This window comes from Netta rufina (genome assembly GCF_964035555.1).
Source record: "Netta rufina genome assembly, chromosome: 2".
Taxonomy (NCBI): Eukaryota; Metazoa; Chordata; class Aves; order Anseriformes; family Anatidae; genus Netta; species Netta rufina.
In genome coordinates this window covers 106,842,187-106,865,608 of record NC_140124.1, presented here as the reverse complement: position 1 = coordinate 106,865,608, position 23,422 = coordinate 106,842,187, and the positions used below count along the sequence as shown (strand labels likewise).

At 40.3% G+C, this 23,422-nt stretch overlaps 1 protein-coding gene across 1 annotated transcript in view; it reads left to right on the top strand.

Moving 5' to 3' along the window:
• Nucleotides 1–1,113: 1,113 nt before the first annotated feature.
• The window catches only part of ARHGAP28 (Rho GTPase activating protein 28), a gene marked incomplete at its 5' end in the record, with an annotated part of 73,376 nt that continues 51,067 nt past the window's right edge, over nt 1,114–23,422 (top strand). The window contains one exon of the mRNA XM_084306786.1: nt 1,114–1,244. Coding sequence (XP_084162912.1) covers nt 1,114–1,244 — 131 coding nt within the window. The remainder of the gene's footprint in view (nt 1,245–23,422) is intronic.

Here is a 23,422-nt window from a genome sequence, read left to right as displayed (position 1 = left end):
AGCCAGCATTTTGCACTGTACCGGTGCTGGGAATGCCATTAGCAGCTGTGGGGAAGATGCACAGGCGCTGCTGTCTTACCCCCGTGCCCACAAGGCACTTGGAGACCTGTGGCATTAAAGCAGCACTTTACAGTTGTAGATTAAAATTAGGGGCATCCTTCCCATGGCTTTGTAAGTGGGACAATAGTTTTCAGGAACAGACAGAAACACTTATTAACAACAACAACAACAAAAACTAAAGAAGTGGGAGGGGAAAAGAAAGGGCTGTGTAAGTTTTGTTGTTTTATCTACACAGTTTTCTCTGGGTGTTAATTCCTAAATTGCACCCTGATCTTTTTGTTTGTTTATTTCCTCTTGAGGAAAAACATTTCATTATCATTTCAAAAGATCACAAGTAAGCCTGAAAAAGCACTGAGAATCTCGGAGTATATTTATTTATGGACTTGCTCCAGCTGAACACAAACTTGTAAAACGGATTCTCTCATTTCCTGGTGCCCTTCTAATTACTTGCACAGAAGTATCATGCAAAATGAAAGCTTCACTGGAGTTCAACAGAAAGCCAGTAAAGTCCCCTGCCACAGGAATGATCTGGCGTATAGGAAATCAAGGTTACTGTTCCTTGATTATTTAAACAGAGCACAGCCTACTTTGCTCTCAAGTCTCTCGTGTAAGCAGTTTAAATGTCAGTCCCTGCACTGCCAAACCACGTTTTATGTTTGAGTAGCTCTCACCACTCACTCTGCTGCTTCTCTGGCAAATAGCTTCACTTTGCCGTGCCTATTTTGGGAGCACAAGGCGTATCAAGAAATGGGTTCTTAAACAGAAACAAAAAGAAACAAAGCGAGAAGTTTTCCCTGCGGCCGCGCAGTGCACTGTAGGATTATCTCAGGTTTCTAGTTTCCTAGGAACGTAGTAACTTCCCCATGGGTTGTTTTGTGGGCGGTGTTTTTGAATATATGCTAATTCAGCTTTCCTGACAGGGAGACGCGCTGTGCCGGAGCTACGCTGCTCTCCTGACAGCAAACGGTGCTGAGAGGCGGCTGCGGGTCAGGCCGCGTGCTCACTTGCGTGACAGGAGCCCTCACCGGCCGCCTTTGTCACCGACATGTGCCTATGACCATGGAGATGAAGGACTCGGGCAGCGTGGTTCTGACAGCCTACCACCCCCACAGCCCCGCCAGGATCCCCGGCATGGAGCAGAGCTTCGTGCAGGATGTCCCCTCCAGTCGCTCACCCAGCAGCAGGTAAAGACGAAGGGTCGGGGCTGTTGTGTGCGGGTTGGGTTGTGTGCTTCGAGGCCGACCGGTGGCTCGGCCACTTGGTAAGCACTGTGCTCTCACACGTTTCTTGCCTCCAGCCAGGAAAGTGATTTAGCCTGGTGCTGCTGGGAGTGGAACATTCAAGTGCCTGTTTTAAACTGTGTAAATGACAGATTGAGCCCGTTTCCCGCCCGGGAATCCCAACAACACAATCCCCAGGCACACGACACGTGCGCCAGGCTTCTGCTCAGGTCCTTTAGGGAAGCCAGAGAGCTGGAGTGACTGAGGCTGGCTCCCAGAAAACTGATCCTGGCTTTGGAATAGGTGATTATTTGATTCCTTCCCCACTCACCCACTGGGTCAGGTCCAGCCCTTGCCTTTTTGTGGAACTGCAGTTGCTGCTTTGCACACCCCCATACACACAATGGGAGCCCACATCGTCAGAGAACTAGTCTAAATAAGAAAATTCCTTTGTGTTGCAGGAAACTAAGTATTGTCTTAATTAATGCAGTGGTGTGTATGTTTACTTCCCTGCTCTGTATGAATGCATGCATTTGCGCAGTTCAAAATTTTGCACGGTTGGGCAATTTCATTGTTTTAGAAAAATCTGACCTTTCTCCTAAACATAAGTGTCTGTTCTGTGCAGTTTTCTCCAGCAAAAGTAGTGTGGAAGTTCATACTGTAAAAAGTTGAACAAAGTAGAAAACATTTTTCTGTGGCTTGACCGAAAGAAACCAAAACTGAAGTCTGAGGAAACAGTAGATAAAATTGTCCACAGGAATTAAGTCTGTGTCTCCTGTTAATACAAATAATGATATTTACTTCATATTGTTTATTTATAGCCTGATGGTTATTTTATTTTCATTGTCATTATTTAGGTTAGCTGCATCTTCCTGTTCTTTGTGTATTTCCCTGGCTGTCTCATAAAGATAACTTCTTTGTTCTGTTAAACTGTTGTTTGAGAGCAGAACCAAAATACACAATTTCATGTTAAGAAAAGAAACAGAGCCTGGGCTTTTAGACGCAGTTGGAATGGCATTTGTTACTCAAATCAGAGAGCAGTGGTTTGGCATTGAGTTAGTGGGGAACATGTCATTTCTTCCCCAAGGAAGAATGCTAAACTGAGCCTCCCTTTCAGCCTGAGCAACGGAAATGTGGTGTTTTTCTGTGTTGCTGGTAGGTGTGCTCATTGTTTTAAAATGCTCTTGAAACTTAAGGCCAGAATGTCTGAGGGTTTAAATCATATACACATCACCTAAGAAAAAGAGAAGTGCAAATTGCAGTTACCTAAAAAAAAAAAAAAAAAAAAAAAAAAAAAAAGAGGATCCTGGCATTTTGATGAGAAACATATTTTGGAAGCTCCTGCCACGAGGCAAAACCATGTGTCTCTCTGTATGGTCTCAGTATATCTGTGTGTCCAGAAGGTTTTGGTGCTGTCTCCCCTTTCTTGTCTTCAACTTCCTGCAGCTGTCTAATAGCAATAGCCAAATTCTGCCATATAGGCAGTCAGTGACCATCTGAGTTTCCAAAGGCTGTTCAGGAGAGGGATTTTATTAACCCAGCATGCAGTCCTCTGGAATGCAGAGTCCATGAAGGCAAATGTACTGAGCTTTTTAGCAAATAGTAAAATAGGCTCTTACTTAATCCCTACTCCATCTTCTAAGAACTGTTTCCTGGACTGCATTTTCTATATAGTTTCCTCTGCCGCCATCCTAATGCAAGCGGCTTTACTATAAACTCTGTCTGGTGTTCCTTGATCCCAGAGAAGCCGCCCGCACTACAGCATGTCAGTTCCTTAACTCTAGCAGAATGATTTGAAAAAGCATGCAACAAACAGAAATGTTGTCTATTTTTCATTTAATAACAAAAAACAACTAGAACCCAGAGCGTGACTTTCCCCTAAATTCTGTTGGCTTTATTTAAATGTAGCTCTAACAAAGTCCATATTTCAGATATGTATCTGTATGAACTGAATCAGTCTTGGATTTTAGCCTTTGATCTGATAGACTACTGGTCAGTTCTCTCTCAGATTAGCAATCAAGATCTTTTATTTTCTTTCATCTCCCCAAAATATGTCTCTAGCTTTGGAGTGATGCTCCATTCATATCAGAAGAACAACTCCACTTGCCAGACTTGGATGTGAGTCTCTCCTAGCTATGTTTTCTCTTACACTTTCACTTTGGGAACCTTCTAAGCGGAGGTTTCTCACAGAAAGGGGAAGCTAATGCAGCCTCTGTTGGCATTAAATGGCTCTGCTTCCCACTATTTAAGGAGGCCCTGATTAAAAAATAAATAAATAAATAAATAAAAAGAGGAGGAAACACTTAGGTACCATGAACCTCAGAATAAATCAGCAAACATAATTATTCTTGTCAACCCAGGTATGCAGCTGAGAAGTTCACGGACACAAAAGTTTACACTAATAAAGTAACTTAGATGCATCAGACCACTTAGCTTCAAATTCATCTACAATTCTTGAAGGGCCAATCAAGTGGACATCCTGTGTGCATGTCTAAAGCATACCTGTGCAGCATTAGCATCAACACAAAATATAGCAGCCATAAGTATTTTCATTTGTAAACCTAATAAATGAGCGTCTGCCAAGTTATAGCTTAGGTGATATTGGTGGTGGACGGTACGGAGATCAGGACAAGATGTGCTTTAGTTACTTTGAGTGGAAGATACACCACTGTGCAAAGAAGGATAGTAAATTCATATGTGTAACAAATGGGAGAGTGGAATGAAAATTTGACTACACAGTGATACCATCACTGGTCTGCAAAGGGAGAGAATTCTATCTTCTAAATTTACTGTTTTGTACTATTAATAAAAGTGTTAAGAAGAGAGGCCACTAATTCCATCCATTCTCCAGAACAAGAGTGTCAAGGGGACTAAAGATAGCTATATTTAAATATCTCCTCTTCAGGGGTCTGTATCATTCATTTCTATCATTATCCTACTTTTCCACCCCCAGACTTCACAAATGGGGTGAAACTTCACCAGTTTCACAAATGGGGTGAGCTCTGAAAACTGTACTGCTGACATTGTTAGAGGTGCAGGGGAATTCTCCATCCTCTCGTCTTCCTCTAATTCTGTTAATGCAACTATCAAGTTCATTTTTCTCATGTGACATTTAGGCCTCTTCACTATCCTTGTCATCCATGTTACATGATTGCAATTGTTTACAGCATTCATATTATTCATATCTTTTTGTAATTCATTGCCTTTGAGAACTAGATATTGGCAGGGTCTCTGTTTTCTTTCACTATTAGCAGTTAGTCTAATTCTGCAGCATATAAGGACAGTGGGGAAGGCTTCTGCATTTGTGACACTCACTTGTTTTTAATCCCCTTTATTAGAATTCAGATAACACAAGTACCAGTACCAAACACCTCAGAATATCACACTACCCCTTTCATTACAGACACCAGCCCAATGCAAAGGTGAAAGTGTTTATTTGCGTTTAGCACTGGTCACCTTTTCCATCCCAGCTTCAGAGAATGAAAGACTTTACAGCTGTGCACAAATACTGTTCCTAGATTATATACAGGAAAAGTGGTGCCACAGCCATTCATCACATCTCTTTTTTATCCTGCTTGGTAGAAGCGAGAAGTGAGGAGGAGTTATTCCTGTGCTCAGAGGAAACAGGAATGACCTCTCTACCAAATGGCCAGTGAGCTCTCTAAGGTAATTATGCAATTAGGAGAGTACAAAGCATTCCTGGGTGAGTCATGCTCAAGCTTTCCTTGACTCAAGTGTGAGAGTTAGTGAGTTCCTCAGCCCGTTTGTTACTGGCATATCTACCAGCAAAGAACTCATCCTGCACTGAAATTCACAAATATTTCCATTGCAATGTGTGGCTTAAGCTTGTATGAGCATGACATCAGAATCAGGGGACAGAAAAGGCACATTAACAGGCTTTGTTCCTGCAGAATGGGTTAGAGCAGATATAAAGCACACATCCTCATGATGAATAATCATGCACCAAACCTATGCACATGCTACAAAGGATAAAATGGATTTCAGCACCACTGAGCAATGCAGTCAGGACTCCTTTCATAGCTTCTCTCCTAGTCAAGAGAAAGTCAGTCATTTCCAGTTGTTTCAGGCTGTCCAATCTCTACATGTTCAGCATGTCTGCCTCCTCCTGACGTCAGGAGGGGACTTTCAGGCAGGCATCTCTAAACTGTAGACTCAAATAAGAACAGGAAAAAGTTCTGAAACTTTTATGTCACCTTGAATTACCTGTTGACAACTTCAAGGGTCCCTGCTCTGCAAATCTTGGACTTGGGGCCAGTAGTAAAATCATTGCACCAGACAAGCACAACAGAAGATCTTTGTGCAATATTCATCCCCTCTTGCTTGCCCCAAGATACTACAGAGATATGTTAGGGTAAGGTAAAATGTCCTGAAATAATGACAGTTGTATCTGGAAGGAGTAAAACTAGAGGAAAAGCCCTTATGCACCAAAACTTAGCTTGTGACAAGAGGAACTGCATGGGCAGTTCAGGTTTTATCCTAACAGAAGCAGATTTTGTCACAGTGAAGTAAGGTCTGTATGCCCTGAGGCTGGGTGATCTGGGTTTAATTTCTGTCAGGCTGATTGAGCAGCTCCCCTGCTCAGCTGTATACAAGTGATGTCAAGAATGTCTTCTAAGTGATGCAGGATAAACAACCTTAACTATGTTGGATGTTTATCTCGCTCTACCATAAACTTCCCCAGAAGACAAAAATAAAGAGCTGGCTCCTTTTCCACAGTAAATCTTGCAATGGCTTCAGCCTCTTGCAGTAACTTGGACTCAAAACGACGAAATTAAAATTTTAAAATGTACTAAAAGTGGTAAAAGAAAACTCCATGAAACAGTAGTCTAGGAAAATACTGTACTGGCACAGACTGGGCAAGAAGTATGTTTTGTGGAAAAATTAATACTTTTTATAATTTCCACCAGCTTCCCAAAATATGGTTTTAAAAGTATGTTTTTTATAGATGCTAGGAATTATGATTCTTAATACAGCATTTAGTGAGAGGATGCATATAAATAAGTCAGACAATAGTAGACACGCTTTTCCTGTAGGTTTTAGAAATACCTACAGAATGTCCTCTGGGAGCCTCACTGCGGAATGTAATATTTATAGCCAGTTCCTCATGTTATGGTTGAAACTAGAGTTGGCTTCTCTGGTTTCTTTTTAGTTTGGTGCTCCTGCTGCTCTCCCTGGTACCTCCATATGCAGAGTTGATGGAAAACATCTGGCACTGTCCCTTTGATCATTTTGTTTGGTTGAGCATTTAGCCAGCTGCCCCATTCATTTTTAACTAAGTCACTTATCTCTGATTACATGAGGACTGGAACTGCCTGCAAAAAAACATAAGACCTGAAAGCCCTACATGCCCTACACAGACACCTTCAGATTGCATCTGGCACACTGACAGCACTGGCATAGCAAACAGCCAGGAGTCAAGAACTGTGAAGTGTTATTTTTGCACAGAAGATCAAAATAATTCAGTGTAAATGAGTGGAAAATGTGCAGTAGTGGGGACTGCAAGACACAATTATGGAATACTGGTAAAAGTCCTAGGCTGGACAGTATCTGAAAAGCATCTGGTTAGCACCATACAAATATAGAATCACATCCTGACATAGTGCTGAGTATCCATAGCAAAGGATCAAGTTAATGTCCTGGATTTTGGCTAACCACAGTACTAGCAGCCACTTGGCCCTAAGCAGTGCTTTGCTCTGTCTGGCAGGCAGCACATCTGCCATCAGGGTGGGACCATGTGCAGCCTTCAGATGCCATCATTTTGGGTGTTTTAAAAGAACAAGAGGGGAACCAGAAGAGCCAGTGACCCAGGCTGACAACTAAAGCATCCTTCCCAGGTTGTTGGCCCCTTTGCCAGCCTCCTTCTTTCTCTCTCTGTAGCAATAGTCCCCATCATGGTCCTCCGAGTCCTGCTGTGTGTAACAGGGACTCTGAAGGGAGAGACAAAAAAAGAAAACAAGGGACTGAAGGTACAAAGGTAACAAAGGAAAGCAGAAGGACCTGATTCTCCTCTTTTGTGTAAATAAAAGGAATGAGAAAATAAACCTCTACCAAAAGGACATTGTGTGGTGGAGCCATTTAGAGTCAACCCCCAAGTCCCACCAGAGACATGTGGCAAGGGGGTTCCAAATGACATTTGAGGTGTTGCTTTGGAAGTCAAAAGCTGAAATGGTTTAAAAGGTTGTTTGAAAACGAGCCCCTGCTTGTTAAGGACTGTTTTAGATGAGGTCAGCAGAAGTGCTTGAGTTGGCATCCCTTGTAATTAATGCAAGGGAAAGACTGATGCTCTGTGAGGGATCCCTCAGTTCATGTTTTTCCTCCCCTGTTTGTATTTGTTAACTTTCCAGACACTGCCAGAGCCTCTGGTCTCTGAGGAAAGAGAGCGGAACAAACATTGGAGCAGAGAGCTTATTATCAGGTTGTTCGTTTGAAGGCGGCTATGTTTTCTTATTTAGGATGCTATGTGTAATATTCAGCTACTGTGAGCCTGGAGGATTTTCAGATGTGTGAAGTGTAGGATGGACATATGCTGGAGGTTTAAACAGAAAAAAAGCTGAACAAAGGAGGGAAAGAAGACTGCTACCAAGTGTTGTTGTTATTGCATTTCCACCTGAGGACTACTGTAGGAGTTGCTTTGAGCATGTCATGAGCAAAATAATGACCATAAGTCTTTTCATGAAGGGTAGAGGAGAATCCTAGCAGTGCAGAAATACAGAAGGAAATATGTATTGATTAATTGTATCAGATGTAGAAGTCCAGCTGGGTTGACATCATTTATCAGCTGAAAGATGAGTAAAGCAAGAGGCAAGCTCATTGGGGAACTGTGTTTTAAACATCTGTAGGCCAAACCTCAGGACAACTCTCACAGGTTGCTGCTGGAGATGGAAGAATCTCTAACACCTGTAAGGTCTCACATTTTGCTACAGCTGATCAGAAAGATACTGGCTTCACAATGGACAGATCTGGGGAGGAACTAACTTTATACAAGGCCTGAATTTGTCTCAGTAAGTGCTATGTTTCTTGATAACTGCTCCACATCAATGAGTCTGCAGTTAGCCAGGCTCTGGATTAGTCTATACAAATTGCAGGGGAGGCAATGGATGGCCTCCTCCCCTTCAGTTTCTCTTCCTCTGGCTAATAAAAGCTTAGAACAAAATATCATCTAGGCTTATTTTCTGGCTCAGTGATGATCATACCTCACAGTCAAGTGGGAATTTAAAAGTGTGAAAGTCAGATCATTTTAAGGTTAGCCTTAGTTTGAGAACAATATCTGAATAGTTGTAACATTCAATCTAACATTAAATATTTTTTATTTTTTTTTAATATATTCTCCTCTAATAAAATGTCAACAATAAATCCGTCAGTGAAACATAATTTGGGATATAAGCCTTGCTCATACACATAGACTGAGTTAATGTGTACTTAGGAGATGTGCAGATAATGGAAGTTTTACCTTTGAATTCAGTGGAAATTGGATCAAGCCATCAGAACTCACATTTATTGTCAATAATTTTGCTTACAGGCAATGAGTGATCTGATTATGCCATCTCTTCTCTCAGCTCAGGCTGACCTCCTATTTAATAGGATTCTTGCTGAATAAGACATCAGTATGAAATGTTAAGTTAGTAAAACATAATGGTGCCTAGGCCTGTCTTCCTTTTGCGGTGATTCCCTCTGCTACTGAAATACAGTGAAAACTAAACTTCTAAACATAAGTCTGGATGTAATGAAGATAAATGTAAAATCTGTGCTGTGGTTACAGGTGAAACATGAAGCGGGGAAGCCTAGGGCATTCTCTGAAGATGTTTTGCAGGCTTGGCTGTCCTTGGCCATTTCTAGGCCAGATGGTGCCCAGATCATGCATGTGCAAGGAAGCGAAAGGAAAGAGCAAGCTTATCCTGATGAACAGAGACAAGGGAAGTCTTTGTCCTCAGACAGCAGCAGGATTTCACATTGAAAGTGTTCCCTTTTGGAGAGAGAGTGGGCAGAAGGAAGGAAGCACAGCTGGCCAAGTGCAGGAGGGGGGTCTTTTAAATATGTGAAGGTCTTTAGTGTCCTGCTCGAATTACTGTGCCCACCTTCTGTAAGGTCCTTCTTGCGTCTTCTGCTAAGAGAATTCATTTCCCCATAATCCTCAATAACCTGCAGTGATCCTTGACTGCTGTTTTCCTTGCTTGCTTGCTTCCCTCCTCTCTTTCAATTAGCAAAAGCAATAAATTATGAAATTTTAAGAAGAACATTACAGAAAATGTTAGGTTTCTGGAAGTATTAATTTATTTCTCTATGTGTGTGTGTACAGTATGCACTAGTCTATAGAAGAAGCGTGAAGCTTAATACTACCCATGTGTCACTGGCAATTCACAAAACATATGGCACGCATTAGAACTACATGCCCACAAGTCAAAAATTAACTTGAGTCTTCTTGAAGCATAGTTCTTCAAGCCATCTGTTGCGTCTGACAAAGAGTTGCAATTAAAAATAAACAAAACAAATGAAACTACTATGTCTCTTTCTGAAAAGCCTTCTTCATCATCCAGAACCTCCATGTTCTGTATTTAGGAAGCACACCACAGATTTTTGGAAGGACATTGACTCTGCAGCTGTTTTTTGTGGTCAAGATACATTGCAACCTTAATAAGCACCAGCTTTGATGGCTTTTTTTAGTTAGATTTTTTTTTTCTTTCTTTTTTTTTTTTATAAAACTTAGCTAAGCCAGGAATGATGTTAACTGTGCCACTCTCAGAAATGCAACAAGACCATGGAAACCAAACCAGCTTGCCTCAGTCTATACTGAGAACAAGTAAATCTGGAGATAGTTATGGTATGTGCCATGCAGCAACAAGTCACTGTAGTTGCAACTAATCACCCATTCATACAGGGAGCTTATTGTCATAGGATATCCTTGGAGGTCCATTTTCTCTTTCCGGATTCAAACATGGGGTATAATATTCATATAGGTAAGAATGAGAATCCCTATAATTAAAAGTGTTAGTGCTATCAGGAATTCTAGAAGATACAGTAGATTTTACTTTTCAGGGTTAAACTACTTACATGGAGACTTACTGAAGCAAGAAGGAGGCATATTGTGTTTTATTTAATTCATTGTCCTTTTTTGGATACTGTCAGACACGGGACACTGAAATTTGTGTATGCAAAGTATGTCAGGCACAGACGTGAGGCCTACATTTTGATACTTGGTGAAAATCTTTATTACAGGCAGAAAGGAAAAAATCAAGTACTGAAAAAAAATATCAAAATTTTGTCTGACAACACAAGGTTTAGTAGTGAGGTAATAAATCCATAGACTTAATGAATTACCACAGAAGGATTACACCATAGGAATTCAGAATATTTTTTGGGGAGGTGTCTGAAAACAAATCCAACCCCTCTTTGCCAGTGTCCAGGGGCTGTATAGCTGTGTTACCACAGCATTTTGCCCAAGCAGTGCATAGTTGCAGCTCTGCACTGCCACAGCTATACAGTTTCTGACCCTTCTGTGTCCAGCCTGCTGGCACAGCATTGGAGGCTGGAATTCAAAGTGTTTAGACTAATGCTTCAGGACTGATAAGAAAAAAAGGGTATGTTTTTCTGAACAGGCTAGTCTGCTGATTAATAGGTTAGGCTGGCTATTTTCAGGGCTAGATGCTTAAAGTAAATAGGTGAAAAGCTGTGCTGCATTTTTCTCAAATATTTTTCAGGCTGGAGGAGAAACTTTATCTAACTTGCTTGAACCATAACAGAATATCTCATTCATTTATGCAAGTTGGATTCCTAGCAGAGCAAAACACAAGAAAAAGGAGTGGTGCTTGTGATATCCAGCTAGCAAAGTTTATTGACAATACTGTAAAGGTACCCAAAATTCATCATCTGAATCTGTGCGGACTCCAGCAGAAGAGTCAAGGGTATAGCAGGAAGCCAGAAATAGTCCTGGTGAATAAATTCAAAGATTTAAAAATTTTATTAGGTTAAATTTCTTTCCCCAAGTTTAGCTAACCTGTGTAAAAAGTAGAGCTTTGATTCTCCTAGAGAACAAGGCATGAATTATCTTTTATTTCTTAAACAAAAGATAGGCCGGTCAGCATCTGACTATCCATTAGAATCTCTTTTCTAATTAAATCTCATCTGCTGGATCGGGAATGTGATGATATTCACAGGCTGAATTGAGCCATATTCAAACACTGTAAATAAGGTTCATAACCTTTATTCTTTAAATACCAGTTTAGCCTTTGGTTCCTGATTCAATCCATGGCACTGACCCAAGGCTGCAGCTTTGCTAAAACAGGCATTGACCACTGCCTAAGTGGGTGGAAAAACATCATTCAGCAGTTAGGTGGGTATAAATGCTGAAACTATGTCTGTAATTCTGTGAAGGCGATGGTGTTACTAAGAACAGATTGGTTTCAGAGACTGCATCGAACCCAGCCAGCTGTAGTTAAACCCTCAAAGGCTGACAAAGTGCATTCCTAATTATATCAGTGAAGTGGACAGCTAGATTAAGTTACCTCCTTTGAGAGTATTGGTGATGAGTTTCCATCACTAGGATAGATTTTACATTTTATCCAACCCAAAGGGGACCTCAGGCTCTGCAACTGTTTTAGTAGAAATAAACCAAACACAGAAATGATACATGTTTATGGGGCTACCCAAAAGTCCGCAGAGAGACACATCCTACAACTACACTGGATGTTGCAGAAAAATTTGACAGGCAGTCTTTAAAGACTTTTAATACATTTAAACTTATTATTGGATTCATCTTTGAAGTTAATTAAAGCAGTTTGTATCAGGTACCAGAAACAGCCAGGAGGATAATAGATGGTGGAAAGAGTTTTGATATCTTTACACAAAATATATATTTACGGCTTTGGCCACCTTCACAGGGTCTTACAACATTCTCTGACGTCAATATACTTAAGAAACTGAAATAGCTAAAGATAATAAGCTCAGTGGGTATTTTTCTGTGCTTTTCTGTGATCTACATTTAGTTTAAATTGTAACTTTATACCACTTTTCCATCGTTGTTGATGATCCATAAGATGCATAATGCCCTATAATGTAGTTACGACATACCAAATTTAGCATTCTCTGAAGATAATTGGAAAGCAGTGAGTAAGTCTCAAGGATAAACAATGAACAACACAACTTACATATGCTGAGAGGAGTGACATATTCCTACAGGAGGGGAGGAATCTTCCTAATCCTCAATATCAATTTTACATGTGAGGAAAAGAATTTGCTCACTTTGCAAAACTGCTGCTGTGCATTTTATGTTTCGGAGACATAAAGAAAAATCTTGTTTGCTTAAGCTAACATTTCTGCCACCATTGGCCTTTCCAACTTTTAAACCATGCTACCTAAAGCCAGAGAGATGATACAGTACTCTGTACATGCCACCTGGAAAATCCTGTTTAGAATTACACAGTGTGATCAGCCGATCAGATAAGTCTTGCCTGTAGAGAGGACATGTTTGTTTTAACTGTTGAACTGTGGAGGTTACAGAGAGTTGAATCTGTGTATTACTAATGTAGTTGACATCTCACAATATTTAAGGTCAGATTCAAAACTCTTCTTGGCTGCAGTAGGCTTTGAGCTTGTCTCAAAAGATATAAATGTCCTGTGTCGATACTCTGCAACCAACTCTATATCATTGATACATCCTGCAGTGCTTCTTTTTGGTCATTGATGCTATTCATTCCACTCTCCCCTAATTTAAAAACTCTTAAAGTCCTCACAGGGATGAATCAGTTATTGAAGTTCTCTATAATTACATTTCTATCGAATCCACTTTGTGCATATATAGGACTTTGATAAAAAACAATAAACTTCAGCCAAAAGCTGCTGAACTACACAGAAAAAAAAGGATAATAAAGTGGGACAATTCTGTAATGGTCATTCATGATGGAAAATGTTAGCAAGTTCAATAGTTTTTTTCCTCTTAGATTCATCATAGACACTTTTTTGGATTGCCCTCAGAGAAATATACTTACGAATGGAAATATTATCAGAAGTTAGCATTGGACCCCCAAATCCAAACTAAACAATGAAACAACACAGACTTTCCTTCCTATTCTGATTGCATCACTGGAACCACTGCCTAATAAAGGGATTGTGTTTGAAAAAACTTCCTTCTGTGTTTTTTACAGTGCTGTGTGTCTGCATTCCTGTTCATTTGTATGCTTGATTAGCTGAAATCAAATACAATCATGTGGATCTCCAAGCAGCTATAAAAGCTCAAACTAGGCAAAGCTAACAGCAAAAAAAAAATATTCTGCATTACTGTCTTCATGGGAATTGTTCAGCGGAAAGCAGAAGAGCTGACACAAAATCATGTATGTGTTTTTCCTTCTTGTTATTTTGTCATTATGTAACTGCTCAGAAGTTTGCTCTTAAGTAGGCTTCATATAGCTGTGTGGACAGGTTACAGAGGATGTACTGTTTGTGCCTCTGCCTCGTACACAACTGCCTTCTGTCTGCTAGATGGAAAGAAGTGGATAGATCTTACAAATTCTGTAAGTATCAAGGTGTGGGATTTTTCCTCTGCTGATTACATTGTCTATGCTTTTTGTATTGCTACTAACTTTGGATGAGTTGCTCGTTTGTGGCCTGGCGCTAAGTCTTGTAGATTTTTAGAGTGAGGAAGGCATTTTGGTCTTTGTAGTTGATGTTGTATCTCCTAGGGATGAATCATTGAATTGATTCTGATCATAGTCATCAATTTAAATGGATAGAAATATGATTTTTAGGTGGCTAAGAAGGTCAGTGGAGATTTATAACCTCCTATTTGTATTTTTGGAATGTTTAGCTTATGTAAAGATAAACTAAACTAAACTAAAATAACATAACATAAAATAATACAACAACTAATCAGACACCTAACTAAGAAATCCTCCAATCATTAAAAGAATCAAAAAGTACTCAAGAGAAAACTTAAACTTGAAGGATGTAAAGTGGCTGTAGTGGTTATTTAAATAGGAAATATATGATTAAGACAAAAACATCAAAATCTACTTTTATGACAACTAAGCATTTTAATGTTTTTGTTATAAGGATAAATTTTATGTCTTGCATTTGTCTTATCATCAACAAAAATTTAGCTAATCAGTCTTTGAAAAGGAGACATGTTTGACAGCATTGGAAGAGATTTTGGTGAGTACCTTCTTCTATTACCAAGCAGTGAAGTGATGGATAGACTAAAAACATGATGAAAGTAGATGGAAGATCATGTAAATTTCTTTAGATGAAGCTTATTTTAAATGAATCTTGACTTTAACATGTTGTTTTGGTGTGGTGCTTTATTTAAATTACTGATTTGATCATGCAATTGTTGAAAGCAAAGCTGATGAAAAGTTTTGTAATTGGATTATATAGAAAAGAAAGTTTGTGACTAGAGTATTAAACACTGATGGTTGAAATCAAAGCAGCTACTCAGAAGTCTAAACAAGTAACTGAAACACACAGATGTAACCAGGCATTTCAAAAAAAAAAAAAAAAAAATCCATATACCAGATTTGATGGGGATTTTTTTTTTTTTTTTGAAAGATCAAGTCTGTATACTTCTTTTATGTAAACCTTTAAATGACTAAGGTCAAGTGACTTATTAGACTGTATTTGAGTTCTGACTATTCTCCTATACAATATGTAAAGAGGAAAGTCCTGTTTCCCTGCAAATTATGATAAGTGAGCAGCTTCTTGGTTAGCTGTGACCTCATGCTACAATCCAATGTTTGCCTAACAAAAATGAAATTAGTTTATTTTGCATGAAGAAAATGATCTGATAATATCTTGGGGGGAAATTCCTTATGTATACACTGCTAACAACTATACCATAGAATGTTTTCTGACTTGCTTTAATTCTGAGAACTTTGAACACCTTTTGATGGACGGGATCTTCTTAACCCTAATAGCAAGATAAATAACAAGAGCAGTTCTGTGGCTCCTTTGAGTTGCTATAGTTGTTTAATTTTCATTGGACACGACTTTTATCATAAACTTGTTCTTAGTGACACTCACTCTGCATTTCCTGTAGCATTATCAAGGACTGATTCACATGTTATTCATATTCTTTAGCGTATTGAGTTGGTTGTGGAGAAACATCTGGGGGAATAAATTGTGTTGTCTAGCAGCTCATGCGGGACAGACTCAGGTGACATCTAAGCTTGAATGTGGAATGTGCCAGGCAGTGCTCTGAGGTCCTCCTGATCCACCTCCCAGCCCAGATCATTGCCTCAAAGCATTAAAATGAGACCAGAAAACTTTCCCCGTCTGTCTTCAGAAATGTAGCTCAAATGGCAGGCATACAGACAGAAATTGTAGGAAAAATAAAATTAAAAAAAATAGCTGCTGACAGGTTTGCGTAGCTCTTGCAATCACGGCAACAACACTATTATGTTAGTGTTTTCTGGGGGAAACTTTAGAGGAATAGGCAGATCACAAATAGAAAGTGGATTTGTTTCAGTTTATTCTTTATTTGATTATTTATTTGATTATATATATATATATATAAAGTCAAATTCCCACCAATGCCACAGGTGCTATCAGGTGGCCAGATACCTCCAAATGACTTTAATTCCCTCCTACTGTGTTAGGACTCAGAAACACAAGCAAGCCATTCACAATGATTTAACAAGTTACCACTTCCACTGTGGGATTTTATAACTGTTCAAGGACCTGCTCTTAACATGGAGCAAATAAAAAGTAACTTAACTAAGCTTTTATGTCTCTCATGGCAGAATAACTTTGAATTATATCATATTTGCTATGCTCTAAACTTTGACATGACAGTTCATATGGTTCAGGTGCCACACAGGAACTTTTCCAGCAGTAACAATAACTTTGTTTCTCTAAGTTCTTACAATGAGGTGCACCTGAAAATCTTTCCCCTGGACCAAAAGAATGCTTGAGCTACTCCTAAGAAAGTGATGTTTTGGAGTGATACCTGAGTATGGAAAAAAATGGGGCATTAATGCTTTCAGTCTGTCGCCACCACAACCTTCTTAGATAGGAAATAATAATAATAATAATCCATGTATCTCAAAAGTTCTGGGCCATAGTAGTTACTGTCAACTTCTTAAATAACAGCACAGCATCAGACATCCTTGCTGTTATGTCATCCTTATGTTATGTCATCCTCAAGTGATGTTTGATTTACATTAGCTGTTTCACCGGCATAATCATTTATCAGCACAGGTTCCACTGTACAAACATCTTGGAAAAAGAAAGCTGCTTGAGAACATGTGCGAAGTTCATTTAGGATTTCTCTCCAAGGCTAGGAGAAGATTAATGCAGTCATGAAAGCAAAGGCCCTGGAGCCTCTGCCAGATCCTTTTCCACTTGCCTGAGTGCTAAAATGATCACAGAGATTTCCTCAGGAGTCTCACTGTACAGCCCACGTGTGCACAGCTCCACCACAAGTGATGGCTGCAAGCCTGCACAGAAGAAATACCCCAAACCTGCCTGGCAGCTGGCCGACTCAGACATGAGCCTAGATGGCTGTGTCTTGAGCGCCAGCAGTGTCAGCAGCACAGACATAAAGCATGTCTTGGCTGCTTGCGGTGCCCTCCCTGCAAGAAGGCGGCTCCAGCTTCAGTGGGGATGGCTCCCAGTTGGGTAGCACTCAGTTTGAAAAACATCACGTAAAATCTGGCCGCTGCACAAATTACAGAGCTGAGGAAGTTCTGCAGATAGCTGTCATTGTGCTGGAAAGGAAGAAGTGGAAAGCCAGGAGCTTGTCTGAAAAAAAAAAAAAAAAAAAAATCTAGGGTTTTAATTTCTTCTTACTGCCTTCTGGCAGACAACCTCAATGGATGCGTGAGAACTGAGCAGTACATGGCAGGAGTCGTGCTTCACTTTGAACCCAGTTTATGAATGCAGACAGCTGCCTCTTGTTGCCCCTGCTCAGCCATCCCCAACCCCCCAAAAAAAACAAGGCATTGGAATAACCTCTGATTCAGGCATCGGTGCTCGCAAACACAATGGCACACTCACCACGCACCCACTGCATGTGCTTGGGGAACTCAGTAGAAGGCAGAGTCAGCATTTTCCTCTCTTAATCACCGTGTCCAAACCCCTGATGGTCCTTGTTTGAGCACTGCTGATGAAGCTCCTGCTTTAACTCCATGCTTGTGAAAAGGCAACATGGAAATTTCAGTACATTGCCCTTCTCTTCTAGTGCATGTATGGATTGCTTTACAGAAAAGGGAAAAGCAAAGAAGGGGAAAATAAGAAAGAGAGAGATTAAAATGCAAACCAAAGAGCTTACTAGCACAGCAAAGCTAACGTTATACCATCTGCTATATGTCTGGTCCCCATTTGGAGCTTGATCCTGCAGGGTTCTCTAGTGCTCAGGCTATTTCCTATGGCACCCTCCGGTGCATGCTTAATGTTAAGTGCTTTATGGGATCATGGCCAGAATGCTGAGCACCCCAGGAACCAGCCCTTGCTTAATTTTCCTGGTTTGTAGAAAAATCCTTCTTAGATCTGAGCCCTAGCACTTCTGGCTGCGATTTTCCTTCCAGCCCATCCCAACCCCCATTTTTAAAAAATTTTTATGCTGAATAGTCATTGTCAAGCAGGGTTAAGCCATGGGTTGCCCATGGTGGAAACTGCAGTATAGGCCCCAGGGAGGATGATATTTTACCCTGAACTGAGGTCCTACCTGGAGTTATTCAAAACTCCTTTCACTCAACGCATGAACAAAATGAAAACTTCAGCTATAGATGAGAAGGAAGCGTATGTAATAAATCCTCAGGCATTGTCAGCATACATTCCAGAGGAGAAATTGGCTTTTAAATCAAATAATAATAAATAAATAAATAAAAACTAGGGAAGCAGTCCCCGTGGTGTGCCTGACAACATATGCTGTATGAAATACTTCAGTTCCAGAACCCCAACCTCTTTCGTCACCATGGCATGCACCTTTTGTGCTCTTGGCCCCCGTTTCTTTCCTGTAACACTGAATCTTTGCAAAGAGCAGCTGTAAATTGCAAATCCAAAGCAAATTTTCAAATTGTAGAGCCAGATCTGTAATCAGTCTGAAGACTAGAATTAGAAAGGAATGGCAAAGTAAGCAAAGACAGTTCTTGGGAAGTGGCAAGCCTATTCAAGGTTTTCATTTCAGGGTTAGGATTCCTAATTCCCCTGTGAGCTGATCATTATTTAGTGCTTTAAAAATCAGTACATAATGTTTTAAAAATAGCATTCACCATGGTATGATCTCTCGTGTGCTCTGTACCCATTTGTGTGTCCATACTCGTGTGTGTGTGTGTGTGTTAGTCATCCCTGCTTGCTCTCCACGTCCCCCACAACAAAATTTTACAAGCATTACAAACCTCTGGCCATCTTCAAACAGCTGCTAGATTTTCTAAGCAGCCTGCCAGAAAGAAAAACAAAAATAAAGGAAATATTTACCTCTTCTCCTCTGTTATAAAATTGGCCTAGGGCCTGGGAAAGACAAAGTATAGTCCTGGATCACTGATTAGATTAAGAGCTTGGATGTCCCCATATATGTCCATACCCTCTGGGCTAGAAATAATTCTTCACTGGATCAGAGCACTAGCTGTATGCCTAGCAGGACCCAAGACAGCAGCTTTAAAATTGCCATATAATTGAGTATGGGAAAGACGCTGACTTTTTGTTGTTATTTGTATATATTTTCTTATATCCCTAAATTCTGAGTTTATGTAGTGAGAAAAAAAGCAATTCCATCTCTGAAATACAGCTACCATAGGGGTACAAAATGACATTTTATGCCTAAACTGCGGTCAGGACATGGCCAGGGAGTGCAGCGTTCCACATTAGCACAAGTAAACTCCTGATGGTAAACAGCATTTTTCAGTGTAACTGGTACAATGCACAGCACACAGGAGGCTTTTCCTTCTGATTCAGACCTCCAGTGCATAATAATTAATAATTAATAATAATAATTAATAATAATATTTTCACTGCACACAGAAACAAACACAGCAAGCAGAAGTGGCATGAACAGCAGACTGAAATTTCATGAGTGTTATAAACAGGCCTCAGTGTACCCTGGAATTGGGCCAGAATACTAGAAACAGCACTGTAGCCCTAGCAGCACAGGGCCCCAGATTGCAGAAAGATGGGGGGAAGGAGGGAGGGGCTATGTCTCTGCTTTCATGCACTGCCTTACTCATACAGATGCCCCTCAGTGTATATGCTGGTCCAACCCACCTGTTGGTTATGGTCCCATGGAATTTCCTGGTGGCTTTCTCACATATACACCTCCAAAATGGATGCGAGGGGGACAGGGGGTAAGGGACATCTTTGTCAGACAAAGTTTGCATGTGTCCTTTGTGGGTGACTTTGTTAGATTTCACTGCCACCTTTAAAATGCATGACTTTTCTCATCTACTATAACCCACCACCAAGTAATTTAATAATGCATGTCCTGTAAAACATAAGTTGTCCTCTTTACTCCTGTGAATTTGCAGAAGAGTAAGATCCTTGACCTTGTGAATCCCTTACCCACCACTGCATCCAAATTGTGCTACCTGCAGTTGCTGCAGCTGGCAAAGGACTACTGCAGTCCTGAAAAGTGCTGCCAGGAAAGCCTTTCTGAAACACCATCTCTTATCAAATCAGCCCCTTTCAGATCCAGCACTTTGTAGAAATCACTATCAGCATTATTTTTCCGTCTTGACAAGAAAGCCTGGCCGGTGCAACTTGGGTGGGTGAGTGTGGTGACATGGACAACAGGGAGACAAAGTAGCTCGATGCAAGGGACAATGCTGCAGAAGGAAATAAGTTTTTGGCTAGTCACCTGGCAGGACTGCATGAAATCTGTGATGTTGCCATATGGCTGGTTTCCTCGGGCTTTCCAGAAGCATTTGTGCTAGAGGGACTGAGAGGGAAAAGCTAAATGGTAGGTGACTGCTGGCCCTGAAAGTGTGCTTTGTTTTCTACTGCAGTTGATGGAAATGGTGGCTCTGTGTATAGATGGTCTGGGCACTGCTATTGAAGCCAGGGACTTGTAAATCTTGATAAAAGCCTTGATCCTGAAAGCAAGTAGGAATCTCATTGCAGCCTGTGAAGGCATTGTTGAGAAGGGTTATCTGTCCATTTCCCAAACAGATAAAAATTCATTTGGGAGCTTGACTCTCCACTGCCTTCCACTCAGACCTGCACAGGTAAGGGTAAAACACCACTGTCGATAGTGCTAGCACCGTGGCAGTTGTGGTCAAAAATCTCATGATCTCATGACCACAATACATGTGCCAAGCCCTGACCCTGGTGTGTCAGGTAGGTCTCTGGATTGTAGTCAGGCAAGGGAGATCTGTCTACTGTCACTCTTAATACCATTGAATTGTGTCAATGGTAAACAATAGCATTGCACTGACTTTTGAAGGGTCTTTTTTGTTATCTTTTATAGTTTTTGGTTGGTTGGTTGTTTTTTTATAACAGGTTAATATTTTTTAATTTATCTTTTTGCTTTGTTGAAATGTCTGGTGGTTCACACTGGAGTGGCTAACACTGATTCCTTCTATTGCACTTGCTAATTAAATTTTCTTCTGTCCTCTTTTTTTTTTTGCTGCATTGTACAAGAGAGACCTCTCAAGTTCTGCCAAGCCCAATTCTGCTTTTATGTCAAATAATTAATAAAATTTTTAGATTAACCCAATATTTATGTTATACATGGTAATTAGATGTGTCTTTGACTTATGTATGTTTCTGTTTGAAGAAATGAACTTTAGAGATTGAACATTTGCAACTAATTGAGCTTTTTCAGAGCCATAATTATGTATACAAAATAAAAACTTTTTTCCTTTGTCTGTTTGTGTCCAGCAGGGTTTTCAGACTGTTTAGCTAAGGATTTTTTTTAAGTCTTTTTACTGGAACACATTTTATGATTTACAATCCCTTTCAAGTAATATGCAATAACAGTGCTGATTAAATTAGCATTACCTAATGGGTGAAAGTAGTAAGACATTTTGTTCAAATTACATCCTCACCTTTAAGAAGATGTTAATTGGTTGATAGGCCATTAGATGCTCACCAGAAACTCACCTCAGTTCTTACAATAATGATTACTGGCCAAATACGAATTTGGCAGTTATGGTTACTTTTAAATTCATATTAGTGAAGAACATGTGTTAACATAAAAATATCCCTGATGCATTACGGTGGTTTAACTGCAGTTAGTTTAGAAGTGCTTGGTTAACATCTAAGAGAAGAGGGGGAACAAATGTTTTACATTTGCCAATCAGTAAGCCAGGACTTTTACCCATTGCTTGGCTTTGTTTGGGTTTAGACAAAGTTTCTCTGTTTCTGTTCAAGTTGCAGTAATCCTTCATTCCTTGATGTCATGCATTCTGGTTTTCCATACTTTTTATAATACTCTTTGAACCCTTAGACAACATCATATGTTATGAATATTCTTTTTTTGGACAAGAGAAGCAGGCAATCATTTTAGACTGCAGGAGCCCTACCCCTAACACTTGTCTGTGTGCCACAAGGAGCAACACAAAGGAGAAGCAACAGCAGAAAGACCAGTTTGGAAAGATGGTTTGGGATGAGGAAAACCAAAATACGAAAGGATCAGTGAAAAGGATGTCTTTCAAGGGTCAGAGTGTCACTGCTGTTGAGGGATGCTTCAAACTGTACCTGAAAAGCCTCTTCAAGGCTACACCTGGTTTCGTGCAGGAACATGTTCAAGCCTTTTCTAAAGAAGAGCAAAAGCTAGAAATTGGTCCTGATGAATGTGAGCAATGGTAGCAGACTATCAGCTCAGGTCCTTTTTTCCTAATGACAATATATTGCAGTTCAGACATACTAACGGGTAATGGTTTTCCTAATCTTCTTGCCAGGTGACTGATAGGGCTTCTTATGCATTTGCCCCTCACTGTGTGACTCTTCCACCAGACTGTCATCTTCTTGGCCTTCCTGGCCTTCTTAGTCTGTTTTTGATATACAGGAATGCACAAAGCTGCTCCCAGGGAAGTTCAGACTGGACATTAGGAAAACATTCTTTATTGTGATAGTGGTCAAAAATGGGAACAGGCTTCCTGGGAAGGTGGTTGATGCCCCATGCCTGTCAGTGTTCAGGAGGCACTTGCACAATGCCTTCATTTATATGCTTCACTTTTGGTTAGCTCTGACGTGGTCAGGCGGTTGGTTTAGATGATATTTGAAGGTCCCTTCCAACTGAACTATCTATAAATCCTTGAGGCTAGAAATACTAACATCTTCTCTATGATTTAGTTTAATGCAAAATAGGTTTTGTTGTAAGGTCCTAACAGGAGTATATTGTTGAACATTACCAGCTGACTGAAAATTAAGGTGCAAAATACTGTTTTACCAAAAATCAGAGAGACACCTGAAAAAATCCAGTGTTTGTAAATTCATCATAAAAAATTACTCCCAGTCACATGGCTCCACATGCTGTTTCCAGTGTACATACGGCCCTGGCTTGTGGCCTTCGCAATGGCACTGGAAAACAAGCTTAAGCCCTTCCTGTTAATTTACTTGTGGAGGAGGTTTTTTCCACCAGGCAAGTTCATCTGTCAAGGTGACCTTCGTAGCCGACACTGAGCTTCTGCAGATAAAGAATGCCGTGTCAGCTTATTTGTGAAATTCAGTGAAGTGGCTGGCAGCAGGACTCCTGAGAGGCACAGGCACATTGCAAAACAAAACTTTTCCTACAGGCACTGGGAGGATTTTTCTGTTCCACAGCTTTCGTATGTCAGTACTGCACATTTTGCAATCCGTCTTTTGTCATGCTCTGTAAACCCTCTTCTCTTGCCTGGCTGGTTTTCTATCTAAATGGTCTTGGGGTTAAATAGTTTCTTTCAAAAAATACCTATTCTGTAAATTAATGCCCTCCTTGGCAGATCTAAGACCAAAATTAAATCTTAATTGATCACGATTGCAGATAGGAGATTTCACAGATCCCCTGCCAAAGTCCAGGCAAAAGAAGTCGATTCCCAGAGATCTCCTATGAGAAGGTTTAATCTTTCATAGCATTCTAGAAGCTGAAGTCAGGTCTGGACTGCCTGGCCATGAACGACTATCTTCTTGCTATCTAAATAGTTGCTTTAAAATACAACACTTATTAAGTTTTGGCCATTACCATTTTTCTACCATGAAAAACAAGCCAGATTTGGACCATGTGT